The sequence below is a fragment of the Chelonia mydas genome, chromosome 7 (genome assembly GCF_015237465.2).
Source record: "Chelonia mydas isolate rCheMyd1 chromosome 7, rCheMyd1.pri.v2, whole genome shotgun sequence".
Lineage (NCBI taxonomy): Eukaryota > Metazoa > Chordata > Testudines > Cheloniidae > Chelonia > Chelonia mydas.
In genome coordinates, this window is record NC_057853.1 from 7,064,393 (window position 1) to 7,086,443 (window position 22,051).

The 22,051-nt window shown below is 43.0% G+C and overlaps 1 protein-coding gene across 9 annotated transcripts in view; it reads left to right on the forward strand.

The window, feature by feature from the left end:
- SLC25A26 (solute carrier family 25 member 26) overlaps positions 1-22,051 on the forward strand; it is a 144,275-nt gene that overhangs the window by 22,054 nt on the left and 100,170 nt on the right. For 5 of the 9 annotated variants that reach the window (XM_037904421.2, XM_037904419.2, XM_037904420.2 and 2 more), the window contains 2 exons: positions 9,997-10,086; positions 20,568-20,672. In XM_037904421.2, the coding sequence (XP_037760349.1) occupies positions 9,997-10,086; positions 20,568-20,672 (195 nt within the window). The remainder of the gene's footprint in view (positions 1-9,996; positions 10,087-20,567; positions 20,673-22,051) is intronic. The other 4 variants (XM_037904422.2, XM_037904424.2, XM_043550671.1 and 1 more) reach the window with 1 other exon arrangement.

The window sequence follows — 22,051 nt, forward strand, 5'->3', positions numbered from 1 at the left end:
CACAAATAGCTTCCTGCTGTCACCACTACCCGGTTCATCCAAAGAAGGGAGGTAGCAAACATTTTTATTGTACCCAGGAATCAGAATTCTTCTTCATCCTCTGCCTTAACATTGTCCCACATGTTTAGTGGTCATATGTCTTTACAAAGGGCTGCCAAAAGTGCTTGGAAAACATGAAATCATAAGTGGTGGAAAGGAAAACCAGATGTTTTAAAATTATTTCACTTTTAATCATCTAAGGTAGTGTCAGTAATGCGACCAGGGAACAGTATTTTAAAATGGACGGTGTCCATTTTAAACAGTCACACTGTGTTTATTATGAAACTTAACTTGATGGATTGATTAGCCCAGTCTTTTTGTCATGTTTATAATGGTGACATATGCAGTAATTAGAGGAAAGTTGGGTAAGAGTACAAACATCCCTCCCACCCCAAACTTGCTGCAAACTTCATTTTATGGTCTGAAAGTCAGTTTATCCCAGTTTGACTGACAATGTTTCCTTTCTAAGATCCAATGCGCCTGGATTCAACATGGTGAATTTTACACCCTGCTGACTTTTCCACAGAGGTGAGAGAAAAGTCATTTGGATCTTTTCCTGGGGAAGCTAGCTGACAAACCGTCTTTTCCATGTAATATTTAGATATCGTTATGGTTACAACCTGGGTTTTGTGGGATAGTCAGTGAAACACTCTTGTAAATTCTGGTCCTTATTGGCAAACATCAGACCTGAACTTGTCTCTTCTTCCCTTTTGCGTCTTTGTTTTAGTCTGCGGTGGCTTTGCTTCTTTCTCTTCCTGTTCCCGCTTTCAGAATCTAGCCAATAACTTGCTCCCGCCTTTCGCGAGAGGGTTGGTGTGTTGAGAAATGGCGGGGAAAGAGCTCTCCTTGCCTCTTCTGCGGTAAGACCAAGAGGCTTTTTCAGTCTTGCTGGCGCGCTTTGTCTTTCAGTGCTCTGAAGCCAGATCACTGCAGAATGCACTGGGCCACACCTCTCCCCACGTAGACTTCCAGTGAGCTATAAGAACGGCCGTCCTGGGTCAGACTAAAGGTCCATTTAGCCCAGTCTCCTGTCTTCCAACAGTGGCCAATGCCAGGTGCCCCAGAGGGAACTGGCAGAACATGTAATCATCAAGTGATCCATCCCCTGTCATCCATTCCCAGCTTCTGGCAAACAAAGGCTAGGGACACCATCTTTGCCCATCCTGGCTAATAGCCATTGATGGACCTATCCTCCAGGAACTTATTTAGTTCTTTTTTTGAAGCTTGTTATAGTCCTTGCCTTCACAGCATCCTCTGGCAAAGAGTTCCACAGGTTGACTGACTGCGTTGTGTGAAGAAATACTTCCTTTTGTTTGTTTTAAACCTGCTGCCTATTCATTTCATTTGGTGACCGCTAGTTCTTGTGTTAGGAGGAGGAGTAAATAACACTATAGGACGTCTCCTCCCCAAAGCATTAAAAGATCACCAGTGGCAGGTCTGGTGATGTATCTGTGGTGCTGCCGCAGGATAGAATGGGCTGCCTGCCCTCGCTTGAAGATAGGGACTGTAAAGAAGGGAGGAGGGTGAGGGGGAACGAGACCTGTTGCTTGCCCATGAAGAACAAAGAGTGGGAGCAAGCTCTGTGGCTGCCCTCTGAAAGCTAAGACCATTACACTTCCTCTAACTTGAAGGTGGAATGTGGGCTACTGAGGAAGAGGGGAAGTCAGAATTGTGTTCCCCCCAAGCTCCTTTGAGGGTGATGGTGTCAGACTGCTCCTTCTGAGGTCAGGAGTTTACGTAGTGTCATTTAAAACTAACACTTTCAACAGAGCTGCACTCCGAGTTTTGGGTTCCTTCCAAATCCAGAACTAGAAGGATGTTGAACTCTCGTGGACTGAAATGCCCCCAAAAGTTCCTTGTGGGATCAAGATGGCTAATTAACCTCTAATCTTCTCGTGCCCATAAATAAAGAACAGCAACAAAGAGTTTTCAGCTCCATCCTCCAGTGGCAACTGCATGGTATTTGACTCCGTTCCTTTTTTTGGTTAAAGTACTGTGATGATCTGACACTACTCTCCAATGATTTCTGTGCTTAGGCACAGCAGGACAGTACCATATATTAGAATTCCAGTCTCCAAAGCACTTTCTGAGTACACCTTATTGAGCAAGGTTGAGTGAGTCATCTACATGTAAAAATATAACTCTGCAGGGACTGGGGACAAGGTAACACGTAGTTAGCCCAGTGCAGACCAGATCTTTAAAGTTTTCAGGGGGGATTAGGTGAATTCATGACCTCAGTTGGAGTGTACATAGGCCAATAATGAGTGCTTCTGAAATTTTCCCCTGTAATTAAATAGGTGTGGAGGAAAGTGGCTTGTATCCCTTCATTTCTGGCCCTTATATTCCAAGTTTCGTTCTCTTTTTTAAAGCAACATGGTCTGTCATCTAAAAGTTAGCTCCAGACCTGGGTACAAGATGGTTTTTTGCTAATCTTAAAACCAATAGAAAAGTTTGCATAACACTTTAGATTTCAGTTAAAACCATTGCTTTTAAACAAACGTTCCCCTGCAGTATCTGCCACCATGAGATTATTATATAGCTGTTAAAGGTAGCACCTCACAGCCAACCAGACCAGGGCCCCACTCTGCTAGGCACTGTCTTTGCATAAAGTCAGTTACAGGCCCTGGTTCCAAGAGCTTAATTTAAAATGAAAATGAAATTGGTTATGGATGTATGTGAAACTAACTTCATTGTCTGTCATGAGGAATTTGAAAAGTAAACAGACAGCATTATCAAATAAGGGTTGGGATTTTTTCTGTATTAATATTCTAAGGTTTTAGTAACACAGATAAAGACATTTTTTCAGATCATTTAAAATTGACTGTGTCCCTTTAATTTACCGACAATTCCCAGGGTGGTGTTGATAGTGTTAGGGCCTGATCGTGCGCGCGCGCGCGCACACACACACACACGTGCGTGTGTGTGTACACACTACGTTCAGATTGAGTATAAAATAATTTAAGCAGTTAGCAGCAGGACTTGCTGAGGCTGGCAAGACAAGCAGTGCTTGTGACTGTTGAAATGTACATTGTCTTTTGAATTAATCATGGTGGGTTTTGAAATATTCATAATTTAATCTAGGTTAGCTCTGATCTACAAGTGCTGTAGTATTTTGCCAAGCCCTCATACTGAGCGTAATTGAGCAGTGGCGTAAAGGCTGCTGAGAAGATGAAATTGCTGCCATTATGACCTAGTGGAGAAGACAGAGAAGAAGTATAGCTAGATAAGAAGGAAACTCAAATTAAAGCTGCAGCCGGAAATTGCTTGTAAATAAAGATGAATGGAGGCAGAAATCCACAGACACTGCCAACAAATTCATCATACAATTAAAGGCTGAAACAGCAAATTAGGAACTGTCAGCCACCTAACCAGCCACCCACACAGTGTCTTTTGTATGCTGCCTTATACACACACATGCCCTCTTTCTCTTCTTCAGCTACATTTTTGAGTTCCATCAGTTGGTGAATCTATTCAATGCATGCCTTTAAAATGACAAAGCTACCTTCTTGGTTTTGCAGCTTGGTACCTGCTTCATCTGAACTTGCATTCTTTCACTCATTAATATTTATTATTAATAATTATTGTTTGTATTGTTTGTAGAACCTAGAAGCCCTAGTTGTGGGCCATGGGGGCAGATCTTCAACTGATGTAAGTTATCCTACCTCCATTGACTTCAGTGCAGCTAGGACAAGTTTACTCCAGCTGAGAATCTGCCCTTAATTTTTAAAGGAAAGTAGACTGTAGGAAGGAGGAGGGGATCAAAAATCCATATTAAGAAGAAATGGTTCAGCAAACTTTAACTCAGATGAAATTTCCACAGTATGGGGCCAATCCTACCCACAAGTTTCTGAGCAGATTTTAAAACGCTAACAATTTATTCAACATGAAATGAAGAAGAATTCAGAAAACAGCTTGTATTCTCATAATCTTTCACTTGACTAGAGTCTCAGTAACTTTTGTCCTCCTGTAACATCATTTTACCCCATGCTGCTGGGAGATTGTTTTATGTTGGATAGGACATGTCGTTACTTTTGGAAGCGAGTTTTTGCTGAAAGAATATTATTTCTGGCTCATGGAGTTATTTTTAAAACTAAAAATATCAATTTAATGGACTCGCATGAAGCAAAAGCCACCAGGATAGGTTGCACCACACAGAAATTGGTCTTTAAAAGTTGGACACGGGGGCTAATTCACATTTACCCTGAGGTCCCTTTACACTGTTAGAGGCAGCGGTCTAGCATAACAAGGGTGAGTGCTTGGAGTAAGTACAATACACTAAGACTGGAGTTTTCAAAGCTATTTAGCGATCTAATTTGCCATTGAAGGGTTTAATTGAACACTTTCACCTGGGCACTGAAGAAAATTTCCAAAGGTGTAGGACCTTTGGGCCATGCCTAAATGTTAGCCAGCGTAGGTATGGGCAAGAGTTAGGTGGCCAACAGATACTTCAGAGTGGATAGGGGAGCACCCCCCAAGAATTAGGCAAGTGAAAGTTATTCTTGATCTGGGTGCAACCAACTTACGAGGGAGAAATGCCAGTTGGCTCAAGATCAGCTTCTCATTGGAAACTGCAGCTTAGTTCCAAAAGGGATAGCAGCTGGGAGAGGAAGTCCAGTGACAAAAGCGATGCCGGATGGGTGCAGTGGGCTAGTTCAGTGCTGGGCAGCTGGGGAGACAGGTTGAAGGGGATGCTGGAGGATAGGTGGGTGGGGTGCTGGTGGTGTCGGGAGACAGGAGTGTGGGATGCTTTGGCATGACAGGTTAGGGAGTAGTTAGGTCACTGCATCCTTTAATGGCAAGTCAGGCACCTGGCAAAGCTGTTTTTGAAATTCCAGCCAGAGTCTCCTTAAAGATGGTAAGGAGGGAACTTGGAAGCATTGGTGCTGCCTTCCCTGAGGGGCAGCAGGCTGTTTCATTCCACGCACGTTATTGCTCTGAACATGATAGCCCACGGAACATTCCATTTCTAAAACCCCACAGAGAGTTGAGATCCAAAGTACCTTGCTGTGTGGAATCTCTCTCTTCTTTCAGTGTTTAGAGGAGCTGCAGCTAATTTAATGAAGTCCCTCTTGCATCAGTATCAGAAGAAAAAGCAGGCAAGAGATCCTGGCTTTCTTATCCTCTCTGTGCTGTAAGGATTCATCCAAAGTCCATTGTGCTCAACATCAAGGCTTCTGTTGTCTGTGGGGGGCTTTGGGTCAGGCCTGTAGTCTGAATGTGGCTGCACCTCGCAGCAGTGGAAGGTTGTATCTGTGGTGGGGGTAAGCTTAGTGCACTTTTCATGTTCATTATCAAAGCAAACCCTCCAGACTTTCCAAGCTGAGTTTTAAAGCAGAAAGCCGTCCTGGGTGCTGCTGTCAGCTCTGGCACTGGCTCCTCATGTAACCCCCTGGGGCAACTTGCTCCATCCCATCTACGCTATTAAAATGGAGATTATGATCCACACCCACACTTGTAAAGTGCTTAAGGATCTATGGATAAAAAACTGCAAGTGTGACATGCCCTAAAACTCCCCCCCCCCCACCCGAGTGTGTTACAGCTCCCCCTCTATGCCTGATCCACAGGGGATGTCTGTCAAAGCCCCAGCTATGAGAAGTGGCTCTTTAACTTAAGCCATAGGGACTCTCATTTTCAATCCCTGGTATCTGCCGAGACAGCGGCCGTAACACAAGTTGGGGCTTATCTGGGATTTGAACGGCTGTGGGGCTTGAATCCGCAGGATGAGCTTTCCCTGTTCAGGGGAAGCACATAACCCGCTGGCCAGTGTGTATCGCGTCTCCCCTCTGCCTGATGCACAGAGGAGATGGGTGGCATTGAACTTTATTTGAATGTCTCAGTAAGGCATATAAATGTCTAAGGAATCAGATGCAAATCCTGTTCTCACCTCTCCCCTTTGCTGAATTTTTTTTTTTTCCTAGCCAAGTGCCATGGTTGGAGCTGATGGTAAGAAAAAGTGATGTTTTGGGAGATTACAATCTTCCTTCCATGTAATACATGAACAAACGAGCCAATTTATCTTAATAAACTGGAGGAGGAATCGGAACAAGCTCAGAAGAGCCAAATTTTTATCAGTTTCTTAGTAACACAATACTGAGAGGGCTATAGAACAGCCCATCACATACTGCAATGTTAAATTTCAGGCAGGCTCAGAGAGAAGAACCTGTCTGGAGATGGGATTTGTATATCTCAGTTCAGTTGATTTTATTTTTTCTCTTCAGTAGCCAGAGGAAATCCATGAACAGATTCTTTAGGACTTAGGAAAAAAAATGATGGTGTTGGTTAAAATCATAGGTAATAAATTAAATGAGAAGAAGGTTCTAGTGGCGAGGATATAATTTTAATTAGTAAACTGAAGAGATCAGGAGCGGAATTTCCAGCTAGAATGATAACATCAATTAGCATAAGTTAATAAGATTATTGTGATTATTAATCAGCCTCACATTTGAAATAAAAAAAAAACACATATTCAATCTATTAAAGGGAGCATCTTAGATTGTAACCGAGGTGCTCAGAATCTGTCATTTACCAGAAATATTAACCTGTTTTGAGCAGCATGTGAGAGATTGAGTTAGAAAGGTTTCAGAGTAGCAGCCGTGTTAGTCTGTATTCGTAAAAAGGAGTACTTGTGGCACCTTAGAGACTAAAATTTATTTGAGCATAAGCTTTCGTGAGCTACAGCTCAAGCTCACGAAAGCTTATGCTCAAATAAATTTGTTAGTCTCTAAGGTGCCACAAGTACTCCTTTTCTTTTTGAGTTAGAAAGAAGCTTTTGTCTGCAAAGTTGTGGGCAGATCTAATGCAAAGTGCATTAAAAAAAATCTTTTCGTTGCTCCTCTGTTTGAAAAGGGATTTGAAGTTAAACTCAGTTTTGTGTTGGCTTTTCTACATTACATGTAATGGCTCCTCCTTTCCCCACTCTTTCCTGAAAGTGATTGCCAAGCTTTCTGATGGTGATTCCACATTCAGATGCAGAGATGCCTTTTTTCTCCATTCAAATGAGTAAAGAGGGACTTCAGAGTCTCAGGGCTTGGCTATATTAGAAAAATTGCACTGGCATAATGAAATCTATTTGAAATCATCATAATTAAGAGTGCAAACCTCTAAAGTAGAGGCACTCAAACTGGCTTAACCCTCACTTAAATTGGTTTAGCTCATGCTGGTGAGGTACTAATTTAAGTTAGGGTTGACCGATTTGAGTAGGTTTTCACAGGCTTAATTTTTAAAATCAGTTTCCTTAAACCAGTAGAACTCTTCTACTGTCGCTCAGGTCTGAGGCTTTCTCATGTTCCTGCCCTATTCAGGTCTCCTGGATCTCTTTGCCAGACACCTTGAGCAACGGAAGGAAAGCGAGGACCATGTACTTCAGATATAGCAAAGTGTGTGTTTTATTGGGAGGGCTGGGAATGTTTGAGAGAGACTCTGCATCACTGAGAGTATGTATAATGGCCCCCACGTATTCCATAGCAGGGCCACCATGTCTGATTCTGATTGTGTAGTGGTGTCTATCAGGAGTGACTCTGTGGAATTAGACAGGCATTAAACTAGGTAGTGAGATCAGAATTAGACCGGTTTCTTTATCTCTCTGTACAGCACCGGGCACAGTTTTGGTCCTATATAAATAAATACTATAAATGTAATGAGTATGCTTTGCAGTTCACTTTTAAAGAGCCAGGAAGGCTCCTGAGGGTGCCCGCGGAACCCGCATAAAATTCAATGAGAAAATTCCCAAAGACTTCAGTGGAAGTTGGATCAGGCCTCAAGATCAAGAGGCGGTGTAAAGGCCAAGGCTAACACTTCCGTTTCAGAGACAAAAGGAAAACAATTTATCTTGCTGTGCAAAATCTTTCAGGACTGGGATGAGAAATCAGGGATCTAGTACCAGCTCTCCTACAGCCTAAAGGTATCTCCTTTAGCATAGTTTTTGTGCTGTAGTTTTCCCCAGCTGGCTGCAATAATTACCTTGCCTGGGTATTGTGAGATTTAATTTAATGTCTATAAAGCACTCTCTCTGCTCCTTGGATCTGAGGTGCTATAGAAGTGTAGCACATTGGATTTTCATTTGATGAAGAGTGAACGTATGCAAATGGTGTTTAAGAATGAATGTCCCCAGACTGAAAAATGCTCCCTTAGCACCAGGTTGAATCATAAATTAAATTTGCATGGTGCTCAATAATGAAGGCTTCCCAGCACTCTCAGAACATAAACAAAAACTCATTAAAATTAATACGTCTTTCCCAGGAACTCTAGAAAACAAAACCTTAAGCATAGGACAAAGTGTTTCATGGGCCCAGAGCAGCAAAAATAAAGAGTAGGGGTAAAATTTTCAAAAGCATCCAGGTGACATAAGTTCTTATAAGTTGCATTTGCAAAGCAGACTTAAGGCCAGATTTTTAAAGGTATTTAGGTGCCTGACTCCCATTGATTTCAATGGGAGTTGTTCAGTGCCTAAATACCTTTAAAGCCTGGCCCTTGGGAGCTTAAATCTCATTGAAAGTCAGTGGCTACTAAGTCACTTCTGAAAATGTTACCCCAAAGCTATTTTACTCCTCTGCAGCCTTAAAACCAGCCTGTTCCCCCATTTATTCTTACTCTCTAGATACGCTGCCCTTGGTCAAGCATCAGTAGCATAGTACGGGGCCCAGTGTTCTATGGAAAAGTTAAACCTTGATCCACAGGCTGACAGCTGGCCAGCTCAGAGAGCCATGGGTAAGCTAGACTTCCCATCCCCTGCTCTCCTGGCTCGTGGGCACTGGGAAGTGGTGTTGCAGTAGTATAATGCAACTGTCACCCAGGTGTGCGTTAGCATTTCCAGGTCAGAATGAGCAAGGAAAGGTCACCGTCTGAACGTAAAATCCCCTTCATCAGCTGGCTAATGGAGAGGGAGGGTGGCCTAATGGTCAGGACTCTACCCTGGGACTTGGATGATCCCAGTTCAAATCCCTGCTCCACCACAGACTTCCTGTGTGTTCTTGGGGCTAGATCTGCAGAGGAAATTTGCAATGCCTGCCTTCCAGGGGAATCCATAGCCCATGGGGTCCTAAGGGTGAGCTAGGAGAAGCGCCACAGTAGCAGGACTTTAGTGCCTGTGTGCCTGCACAGTGATAGAAAAGTAGGGGACTTTACCAGCAGAAATTAAGCACAGTGGAAATTTAGGTGCCTACAGGGTTACGTGGCAGCTGAGTAGGGGTTTTGAGGATCTAAACTTTGGATTTAGGTGCCTAAACCTCAGGGTTGATTTGATTTAAATACGTCATGATTTAAATCACTAGTCAGGAAGACTCGATTTAATCACGGATTTCTACATAAAAGTGCATTCTTGCTGATTGTTATAACCTTAATACATATTCTTCACAACTCAGAGATAGATGTAGGTTTCATTTTTAGAAGGTACACACTATTCATTTTTAAAGTGATTTATTTTGAAAAATTTTCAGATTAGATTTACAGCTATATCAGAAAATGAATGATTATTTGGTTATTTCATTTACCGAAGGTAATTGAAACAGATGGTTCACCTCCCAATGACTTCATAAATATCTCCAATTCAACAAGTTAATCATTAATATTTGGAGGATTTTCTTGCCATGCTGTATTAGGAGTAGAACATCACCAGACAGACTTTTAAATTGTTTTATTTGACTAAAACAACAATGTTACGTATTCTGGATTTTTTTCTTCAACGTCAGACATATAATATTTTAACAAAAGCATATGCATTTTTGAATTTAGTTAAAGATTCAAGTTTTTTAAAATCAGGTTTGTTTTTGTTAAAATTGTTTTGAACTAAAATAGTTAAATGAAATATTTAAAAAAAAAAAAATTAAATCAGCTATGTCAGCCAGGTCAACATGAGAAACTTAAAACATTGGCTTCTGCAGCTAACTCAGTTGTCTTCACCTTCATTTTCCTGTTTGTTCATAATCTGGAAAAGAAAAACAAGCTTTCCTTCTTTTTCAGGTCCCAAACGATTTCTCAGTTTCGAATGAATTAGTCCAAAGGAAGAAAATATTCTTTCTACAGTGGCAGAAGAAACTACTGCTGTTAAAAGTGAGATTATCACTCAGGAGATTCTGATTATCATATGGAATCCAAGTACTTAAGTGACTTCCACCAGTTCACTGGTGTGACTTTCTTTAAAACATCATCAGCAAACATATATTTCTTGAATGGTTCTTATTCCCAAATGGGGTCTCTTTTACGGCCTGCTGCCATTATAGTTTTTCTCTTCTAGTGAGAGAATGGTATGGTAGATCTCAAATCAATGAAGGCTGCACTCAGAAAGACCTCAAGACTTCTGGAATATGCTGCTCAAACAGTTTCACTTTTGTTTCTACTGCCTGTCCCTCCCTTCTCACATTTATCTCCAGACTTCTTCTCCTTGTCCGGATCTATTCCGTCCCCAACAATCTTCTATTCATTGAACTTTTTTAAACTTTGCACTTCTAGAGAGAGGTAAGGGATTGACTCTGTGTACACAAATTTCCAGAGGGACAATAGGGTTGAGATCTATTATTTCTCACCTCTATATATTATTGATTTATTTATTTAAAAACATTTTTGCTGTTAACAAGCGTGTTATCTCTGGAGACACAAATCCACAGTTTGAGAACTGCAAAACTTAGAATCTCTGATGGTATCTTCCAGACTGAGAACTGAGTCCCATTGGGTAGATAGAAAGATTAACTTAAATAATCTATACAGAAGCCCCTGGAACCCTATAACATTGGGTCCCAAGTCCATGAACTATTGGAACTCATTTACAAAATTTTTCTTCAACATTACATGAATATATTGTCTCATACTATAGAATTATAATCCCTATTCCATGATGAAATATCTTTGAGCTATAATGTATCTTAATTAAAACTATCTTTAGATAAATAGTTTTTTTTTCCCCTCAAAAAGTATAAAAAAAAATCCAATTTAAATAAAAAAATCCGATATAATTTTTTTAAAATCATTGATTTTTATCCATTCTGCTAAAGTGTCAGGTGGGTGTCTAGATTCCTCTGTGGATCTAGCCCGGGGGTGGGCAAACTTTTTGGCCCGAGGGCCACATCGGGGTTGCGAAAGTGTGTGGAGGGCCGGGTAGGGAAGGCTGTGCCTCCCCAAACAGCCTGGCCCCCGCCCCCATCTGCCCCCTTCCACTTCCCGCCCCCTGACTGCCCCCCTCAGAACCCCCGACCCATCCAACCCCTCCTCCCCCGCTCCTTGTCCCCTGACTGCCCCCTCCTGGGACTCCCCTGCCCCTAACCGCCGTCCCCCCCCCCCGGGACCCCACCCTCTATCCAACACCCCCTGTTGTCTGTCCCTTGAATACCCCCCCAACCCCATCCACACTCCCGCCCCCTGACAGGCCCCCTGAGACCCCACCTCCATCCAACCCCCCCTGCTCCCTGTCCTCTGAGTGCCCCGACCCCTATCCACACCCCTGCCCCATGACAGCCCTCCTGGGACTCCCATGCCTATCCAACCCCCGCTGCTCCCTGTCCCCTGACTGCCCCCCGGGACTCCCTGCACCTTATCCAACCTCCCTGCTCCCCACCCCGTTACCATGCTGCTCAGAGCAGCAGGAGCTCGCAACTCTGCTGGAGCCAGCCATGCCGCCCGCCCTGCCCGGCAGGAGCGGCAGGCCAGAGTGCTGGCGGCACAGCGTGGCGCGGTACGGCGGCGTCGCTGCGGGGGAGGGGCCGGGGGCTAGCCTCCCCGGCTGGGAGCTCAGCGGCCAGGCAGGACAGTCCCATGGGCCGTAGTTTGCCCATCTCTGATCTAGCCCCTAGGTCTCTGGGCTTCAGCTCCTCATCTATACAATGGGATAACAGCCCTTTCTCACAGGGGGGTTGTGAGGATAAATACGTTAAAGATGGCAAGGTGCTCAGCTACTACGGTAATGGAGGCCAGATAAATGCCTAAGATAGATCATCTAACGTGCAAGGACCGTGGCAGGGTACAGACCAAAATGGCCCTCTGGAGCTGCTCTCCCAAGTCACAAAGCCGAGAATAGCACTGTACCACCTGTGTGTTCCCATCGCTGAGGAAATCATGTCCTGCCTCAACCCAATTTAAATGTTCTACATAAGCCCTCAATAGTAACTCGTAATACCTGGTCTGTTGTGTTTCAAATGCCTCTGAACAATGCATTAGTACATGGGTCTAGTGCAGGAGCAGAAGTGTGGTTAACTACAAATAAGTCCACAATCCTGACAACCAGTTTTCTCTTTCCCAAATACTGCAAAAGAGTTCATATGAATAGGTTAGCCTGAAGTATAAAGCATTAGAACGGAGCACAAACTGGTAATCCAGGTGGGATTTGATTATTATATTTTGTTTAGAAAAATAATAAAATAAGGAAATAGAAGGTTTAGCTTCAGTTGTGTCTAAAGACTCAGAAGAGTTTGGATTTTTTTTTGAGATCTGGATTGGCACCTTATAGTCAATTCCGAGTAAGGAGCAGAGTATATTAAAAATTGCAATGAGGACTGACTTGTGCCTCTGAAGAACACTGTCTTGCCAGTTTCTGGGTAATGTGGTTATTATTCTCCAACATGCGTGGTACTTTCTACCTGCAGTGAAATCTCTCCTGGACTACTACTTAAATCTTGAATACAGTATGACGCATGAGTAATGGAGTGTCAAGCTCCACTGGGTTTCTTTGAAACACGGGATGCAGTCTAATGAGGATGGCTCAAGGTGAAGTGGTGTGGAAAATAGGCATAGATTCTCCCAGTCAAAATAAGTCGGATCCCCACAAGAAAAGAGGCATTTCCCAGTTATTGGACGCAGTTAAAGAAGTGGATATATTGGTCATCTCCCTAATATTTAATGTAAAGTCAGAAGCAGTTTTTCAGCCCAATCGCAAAGGGATTTCTGGTTTGTTTTACTGATATATGTAAAAATGCAAAACTTCAAGTAAGCAGATTTTACAAGCTTTAATAATATGTTCAGTAGCGCTGAATTTAGTGATTGCATTATAACTCTTATTGGACAGTGCTGCGCCCTTCTGTTCCGATTCATAAGGACCTTGCTTCTCAGAAAGATAGAGAGAGATGTCAGTTACCCCTAAGCCGACATTCTCAATCCCTTTAGGATGGGAAATGGAGGAATTGTGAATCATTACAGTATCTCCATTCCCCTATTAGTCAATTCAGTTGAATAAGATGGCCAAAGAGTGAGTGGGAATATGAAGTAGCTGGTGGGACTGAAGGGAAGTACTGTATACCACTGAATAATGGTGGAAATGCTTTTACCTCTCTGGATTGGTCCTTTCTTTAGCAATTATCATCACACTGTTTGAGCTCTGACCTTTGCTGATTTCTCTAATATCAGTCGTGATCTGCACATATCTTTAAGGTCCTCTGGATAATCTCTTTTTTGTGCTTTCACTGTTCCCTATCTACGGCATGATCACAGATGTTCCTCATGAAAAACTCATGTACAGTTATGGGAAGGCCTGTCTTCTTCATCTGTTATTAATCAGCTTGTGCTAAGCACCTTTTAGTTATTTGCCTCCTCCTAAGTGAGATAAAAGTTTTCCAAGAACTAATCTTCTCTACAAACTTTTATATGCAACATAAGGTGGAATTTTCAAAAGTGCTCAGCACTGGCCTAACTTTGCTCCTGTTGAAGTCAGTGATAATACTCCGGTCAACATCGAGTGATGCTGAAAATCCCAGTGTTTACTTGTAACAAGGGCTTGCCCACATGAGGAGGTTGCGGTGGTTTAAGTGAGTGTGTTTTTTAAAGTGTGATGTAGACGCTCCTATTTCAGTTTAAACCAGACTTATTTTGACTTTGCTGCAGTTGATTAGGAACAGGGTTCAATTACATTGAAATAGCCACATACACCAAAATTAAGTGTCTGTGCAGGAGTCTGGACTGATTTAACTAGAAAATTAGATCTATATTTGGGCTTCCGGAGTTTGGACTTCAGGCACTAGCAATAATAATTGAGCTAAAGCATATTCGAATCCAGTTCTGACCAGAAGATGGCAATCTTGATACACAGGTGAAGTCTAGTAGTTAAGACTTTTTTTTTGCAGAGATGGAAAAACTGCGTGTTTCCTTCTGTTAATTTGAAAAATATACCCTCTTAGCAAGATGAGGGTAAGTGCTAATGATAAAATACACACATTTTTAGTGGCAATTGCCCCCAACAAGCAAACACAACTAGAAAATTAGAAGTGCGCTTAGATTTATGACTCATTACACATTTCACAAGGTTCATCTGGTAATGATTTAAGACCAAATGTTTTGAAATTCATGACTCTTTCCAGCCATAATTATAACACTAAAAGGGTAATAAGACAACAGGTGCTAATAGTGTCACATTAGCCAGCCTGCTCTGTAAAATAAAGCTAGAAGCATAATGATGCCATTAAGACCAATTTTTATTATTTGAGCTTATATCTAAAGTACTTCACCCTTTGTTCAGATTTCATGATTAGCATGTATGGGCACACTGAGGGGGAGCCTGTAAACTTCAGACTGAAGTCCTAAGAGATTGCATAGCACTGTATATTGCCAGAGTTCATAATGATCTTTTGGGAAATTATATATATGGCAAAAGCCATTTTCTCTCTAAGCAATAATCAGGATCCTACACTGTCTGCTTTTTCACTGACTTCCATGGGCCAAGAGCTCCCTAACAGAAATCAGTTTTGCCCCATATACAGAGACCAGTCAGAACAATTGTGTGGTGCCTTAATGAAGGTTGAGGTTATCTGGAGCCTGTCTCTATGTATCCAGAGACGATGAAGGGATATAACCTTCTGACAGAAACAGAGGGCCAAATTCATTCCTCTTTTAGCTTCACTGCAGTCAGTGGGATTGCACCAGGGATGAACTGGATTCTAAGTTCTTGGTGTACTGAGTGCACAGTAAGTGTGTTGGGACTGCACTGTTCTCCATGAGTCCGTGGTGTCTGTCTGTGCAACATTAACTTCTGTTACTGAGTTTGCAGAGTGTCTATGTGCAGAATCCAGACAGGTGCTGTGAAGCTAGCTGTTGCTGAAGACAAGCGTGCATTTTTAATTTCTCTCTTTTTAACAGGTCCTGTGTCATGGCTAGTGTGCGTATAGCTATGAAGTCGAGAATATAAAAGTAAACCGAGGCCAAGTGCTGCTTTGTGGGAATATGTTGTGATCAGGATAGTCAATGGGATGTCACCATGTAGGAAGCCAACATTCTGTACTTGCTTATATGCCAGAAACAATGCCAACGAATGCATGTGACTGCTCCTACTCCTGTTTTAGCAACACTGTTTCATTAACTTTCCCGAAGACCCCAATACAGCAGTGAGTTCTGGGCAAATGCAGGGAGTCTGTCCTTGTGGACCTCATTAGGAGATCGTGACCTAGAACTGTAGATTTAACCCTGCATAATCTGAAACTCAGGGGCATTTGTGAGGGACAGATGTACTCATGTAGCTTAAAATTTTACACTAGGCTCTTCTGAGTCGATAGTCATTTAGAGCTGAAGGCCAGTGTCTTTGGATGAAAAGCATCACTGGTACACACTGTGCTAAGAAAGCAAATGATAGAACGTGTATTGATTGCATTATCTTAATTCATGCTGCGTTACCTGTAAACCACTGAAGTGCTTTAAGTCTGAGTATGGTAAATCAGTTGAAAAGTCGTGTAACTCCCCCCCGAAGTTGAGGTTGTTACATTTTCATCCTGTGCCCCAATAGGCAGGTGTGACATTAATTCTGCATGCTGTCCCTTTGAAGGTGAGGGCTCGGATCACATCAGAAGAATGCTTAGTTGTTGTTGATAGTAAGATCCACATGCAAAACAATAAGGTAACGAGTCGTAAGTTCAGATGTACAGTGAAAATGTCAGTGTTCTGTCTAGTTGCAACAGTCTTTGCACAAAAACTTTGTGAGCAAAGAGTGCCCTATGGAACCAGTCTGACAGTAGACCCTGGGATGACATTAGCTGTTACTTTCTTTCATACCAGTACAATGCAATCACTTGTTTTTGTTCTTGTGCAGTGAAATATTCCCTTGTAGCTCAAATTCAAATCGGAAAAACATCAAAGTTAATATGAAACAAAATGGAAGGCACTGCAAATATCTGGAGAAAATAGATACATTACTTTGTAGCCACCCCTCTCATGCCAAAATTGCAACGCCACAGAAGTCAGGAAGCCACGCTGGGCTCTTTGTACCCCCTTGGATGGGTAGATTAAAAAGGCTTTCAGATGAAAAACAAAGTTTTCTTCCTGCCGCCGTACTTTAAGGAATAAAAAGCTAATGTAAGGACATGGAGTGTTATGAAGCATGAAGTTCTATAAATATTTATGCTGAACTACAAAAAAAAGTTGACAATTCTTGTTTTCTTGACATATTGGGGTCATTTGTTGTTTCTGACCCCTGGAATTGAAGCACACATGGAGTGGTACCTCTTTGGAATGACTGTTGACTATCGCTAGCCCATCCTGTTGTGCTTGCAAGTTACAAGAGAATTTATTTCATAGCCACTTTTGAATACAGACGTTGAACTTTATACCGTTTAAAAAAAAAAAAGTAGTCTTACAAGCTGCCAGTTATGCTTATTCAATATGTACACCCTGACAACAAGCTACTAAATTTAATGTTTTCATGAGGCATATTAAATGTGGACAAGTTAGTTGCTTAATTTAATTTATTTGCAAATTCTGAGTCTGAGTTCATTTTTGGAGGAACAGATTTCATCCAGGTTACTTTTGTATTATGTGCACTTGCCTTTGAATGCAAAACATTTTAAAACACATTTAATTTTAACTTCATTTTGGGGCCAAATTCTCTATTGTTCCTTTCCTGTACCAGACTAAGGTGGGTCTAAGCCACCTTTGTACTTTTCGTATTCTAGCACCAGCCCCCAGCACAAGCTACAGTAGCCCCATGCTACTTTGTTATGTTGACTGATAAGATGTATATGCAGTGTTGCTGTAGCTGTATTGGTCCCAGGATATTGGAGAGACAGAGTGCGTGGGGTAATATCTTTTGTTGGGCCAACTTCTGTTGGAGAGAGAGACAAAACTTTCGAGCTTACACAGAGCTCTTCTTCAGGTCTTGGGAGCCTCCTCCTCTGCAGAGGCCTAGGACTCTACGTCTGAGCTTGAGTCTGACATATTTGCATGTAGACAGAAGAGGGGTTTGGACTCAAGCCTGAGTCTGAGCTCTGGTCTACACTACAGAATTACTTTGGTATAACTGTGTTGCTCAGAGGTGTGAATAATCAACACCCCTCTGTGACATAGTTATAAGTGCTGGTGTAAACAGCGTGCTCTCAGTGAGAGAGCTTCTCCCACCGACGTAGCTACCGCCTCTCGCGGAGGTGGATTAACTAAGGCCATGTCTACACAGTGCACCTTACAATGGTGTGGATGTGCCCTGCAGCCGCGCCGTCATCAGGCATGCTGTGTGGCTGCTCTTCATCGCTGGAAGAGAGTGACAAAATCAAACCACCCCCAATGAGGGGCGGTAGCTTCGTCGATGGGAGCATGGCTCCCGCCAGTGAATTGCTGTCCACACCAGTACTTTTCGTCGCTAAAACTTCTGTTGTTGTTGCGGGGGAGGGTGGTTGTTCCACACCCCGAGTGATAAGTTTTAGCGATGAAAACGCCAGTGTAGACGTAGCCTGAGATGACGGGGGAAGCTCTCTCCCATTGGCTTAGAGCATCTTCATTAAAGCTCTCCAGCGGTGCAGCCGCATCAGTGCAGCTTTTTACATGTAGACCTGCCCTGAGCCTGGGTTTACATTGCAGGGTAGACATACCCAGAGTAGGGATGTAAAAGGTTAACCGGTATACATTAGGCTTACCGTTAACTGACTTTAAACGTTAAGCCCAGCGGCCCCGCGCCAGCCAGAGGGACCCCAGCCCAGGCTGGGCTGCACCGGCTGCACTGGCCAGCCAGCCAGAGGGACCCCATCCCAAGCCCCCGCCACGGCAGGCCGTCCGGAGTGATTTCGGTTAATGGTTAACCAGTTAAATTATATAATTTTAACCGGTTAATTTTTTAAACCGATATTTACATCCCTAAGCCAGAGTGTCACAGCTAAGGTGAAACAGATTGTTGAGCATAAATAGTTAACACATTTCGAGGGACCATTCAAGGTGAAGTGGCCTCTTAACACCCCTCTAGTCATGGATAGGAGAAAGCTGGGGGTGGGGGTTAGTGGGTTATTGTTTGTTGTAATAAGACATAAATCCAGGGTCGCTGTTCATTCCATGATTTTTAGTGTCTAGCAAAGTTATGAATTTAAGCTCCCAGGCTCATCTTTGGAAGGTGTTGTGCAGGTTTCCTTTGAGGATGAGGACTGAGAGGTCAGATATAGAGTGATTGTTTTGTGAAAAGTGTTCACCCACAGGATATGGCGGTTTTTGTCTTACTGTTTTTCTGTGTGAGTTCATTTGAGAACGTCGTGGTGTCTGGTTTCACTCACGGAGTTGTTATTGGGGTATTTAGTGCATTGGATGAGGTACACCACGTGTTGTGATAGGCATGTGTAAGACCCAGGGATCCTGAAAGGTGTGTTGTGCGGGTGTTGATCATTGTAGCAATGGAGATGCTGGTTTTGCATCTGGTGTTCTGGCAGGGTGTGATGCCGCTTTGAGTTGATGTATTCTGGTCCATGGGGAGCCTGAGTCTGATGGAGACCTTAGTTTGAAGGCCAGAAGACTTTTATAGGCCAGTACGTCACACAGCAGGAGTGCAAGTACACTGACCATGTCTCTTTCAGCTCTCTCCCTCCTCGTCTGCCAGAGTCTGGGAAGAGAACTGGCACCAAGCCATTATATCAGTTCTGCACCAGATAGTGAACCTCTCTCTGACTGGAAGATTCTATAGGACCATTTCTGCCTCCTTTACACTGCCAGTGTGATGTAAAAGGGCCTCAGCAAAGGGCAGAATCTAGTCTTTAATCTTTAAAAATACCCTGTTATTCTCAGGGTTTCCAGTGTTGTGGTAAGTTACTATTCTGTGCAAATAAACCACTGCTATTATGTTGTTAAGACAGAGATTTTAACGTAGAAAAGCCAAAAGATTCAGGGATCAGGTTCTTCCACTGCACAGTATGAGGAACTCCCATTGTGACAGGGAAGCACCTGCACTGAGATGTGGAACTCTGGGCGATTTACCCACACAGCCAGATCAATTGAGTCCTGGTAGCCACAACTTAGGAGTATGTAAAAAAAACCTAACAACCTTGGAGTGTCTCAGCAAACTGACTTAAGGGGCAAGAACACAGGAGCCTTGCAAGGAGGATCCTAGCTGAATTCAGGGGGAAGCTTAGGAGCAGAGTCCTGTTTGTTTCCAAAGGAAGAAAGCAGGAAGAGAGGAGCATATGAGGATACATACGGTGCTGAGCAGGGTGGGGATTTGGTATGTTTATATGAGCTACTTACATCCTGCCTTGGGAGAGGTGCACCTTAGGGTTATTCTTCCTGTAGCACTTTTACCTGTACTTCTTTTTATGTGGTCTTCCACTACAGGTAGGCCACAAATACAGAATGAAAATGCCACACACACTTGTTAAAGTTACGTAATTTCCTATTTATGCAATCTCGAATTAAAAAAAAAAATAAATAAATTCAAGGAATTTGCCACTTGAGGCAACACTACCATTCAAACTGAGCTTATTTAACTCTTTACCATCCTCACAATAACATCTAAACGCCCTCACACACCTACTCCTCACCTGAACAGCCACCGACCGCCCCTTTGCTTCAGCCATACAAACTTGCCCACAGTGCCTGGGGCCCCATGCCTCAAAAACCACACCCACATGCAACCGTAACTGACCTCAGATTATTGTGTGTCGCAATAACAGGTTACCAACTTTGTAAATAAATCTACCATGGCAGCTGGGGAGAGCGACTCATTGCAGTGAACCCTTTATGGCACCCAGCCTTGAGACTCCACTTCTTGGACGGCAGATCTGTTGGCTGGAGAGGCCAGGAAACATTGGTGCCAGTACTTGCTTCTCCTTGCAGTGGCTGAGCTTCACCGTGCATTTGAAGGGACTCTTTACAATAAACATTTTTATTTCCATCCAGTGCTCGGTGAAGTGTTCCTCAGTCTTGGTCACTAGAGCACATAATGTGGCTGTCTTGCTTATTTGGAAAACAAGCAGGTGCAAATTGGTCTGGAGAAAAGTCTTCCCACATGCCCAATTTACAGTGCTAATGTTGAGAAGGATTCCTATGACTTCGAAATAACTTCAAGCTTTCCCCTTTTCTTTAATGATCCCTTACCCCAAATCGGCTTCTGCTTTGAGAGTCACTTTCAAACTGAAACATTTGTGGAGGACGTTTCCATTTTTCATTAGTGTAGCATTGTACATTCTGATTTCAGCAAGCATACGGCACTGTCTGACAGTGAGTACATGTGTGTCTCACCAACAGTTTTTAAAATTGATTCCGAAATATACAAACCATTCCTCCGTTTTGCAGGTTTCACTGTGTGGAAGGAAAAGAAAACAAATTAACTTTATAAGGGAAGTGGACTCAAGTGTGTGTAGTCTAATTATAGGCTTCTTTTACAGGTTGCCTGTCTAATACGGGTTCCTTCTGAAGTTGTAAAGCAGAGGGCTCAAGTTTCTCCTTCATCCAGTACCTTTCAAGTTCTTTCCAACACCTTATATCAAGAGGTAAGGTCTGATCAAGACTTGTGAATTATAGCCGCTTCCAACTGTTCTCCAAGTCCAGTGCTGTATGTTCCTAGCAACTCTCCAAAACTATCCTTTGGCTAAGAGTTATTGGCATGTTACATTGGAATAGAATGCTAGCGAGTTATGTTGCTTCTCTTCGTATTTGGGGCATCTGCACCTGGAAACATGGGTTAAAATCCTCTAGTTTCTGTAATGCCTTATGCAGTAATTTAACTCTTTCAAATCAGTCTGCTTGTTCCATGGCCTCATTAGTAGCAGAGCTGCCTGTGCTACAGCTAAGGTTAATGAATTAAAGCATTTAAAGTTCTCATGGGATTTGCAGAAAGAAAATGTCATTAGCATAACGTTTATGGTACTGCATCCTTTCTGCAGTGCTGATACACATGCCTGGGACTGCTGGGTCCTTTACTTTCCCTTGTGTGTGATAGGCAGAAATGACATCCCCCGGGGAGATTACTTGAGCACCCATTGTCAGGGAAAGCATTTCACATGTGTCCCTGATGTTGACTCACCCTCCATGGCAGGTTGTCCCTTAACCGAAAGGTTGTATCAAGCCTGAGGCCTGTCACAAGAACCAAATCCCTTCCTGCAGAGTTGATTCTCTTTGTACCTCTATTCCAGGATTGAGTGAAGCAGGTTGGTAGTTGGAGCAAAGCCCCTAAGCTCTACTTCCTGCATTTCCAAATATAAACAAGTTTCCACTAACGCCCTTTAATCCCCATAAGGATGTGTCTCCAGCGTTTCCTGGATACTACCCAGGAGCACGGGCCAAGTTTCCTCTGTGTCCTTTTAAGCCAATAGGATCCAGTCATCAGAGCATTGTGCTTCAATATCTGCTACTGACCAGGTATCTGGCTAAGAAATTCTGAGCCACCAAACTCAGTTGATAGAAGAAATATAGGGCACGTGTCTGCATAAATGCTGGGGAAGAGAGTGATTTTAAGTTTCAAAGGTGGTGTTTGAGTGGCAGCTTAGACTCCAAACTATAAAAAGCTTTCCGTGATATTTCTGGAGTCTCCTTTTCCCAGAAATCAGGGCCCTGGAGAGACTGACCGGCCAAGGACTATATTAAAACCCTTTCTGTGAAAGGTTGCACTCATCTTCCTCACATGCTTGTCAATACTGTGATTCTGGCTCTGTTCTGCTTTGCTCCGTAAATGTAGGTCAATGCATTAGTGGGGTAATGCACTCTATGAGGGTGTGACTAACGTGTTTTGCATTAATTGGTCCACTAGACCCAGCAGGGTCTACATGGACCAACACGTTAGTGCGCTTTAGAAATTGCACCCCTGTAGTGTGCATTGCTGTGCTACGTAGTCAAGCCCTAAAGTGTTGTGTGGAGGCTCTAATCTCTCTCT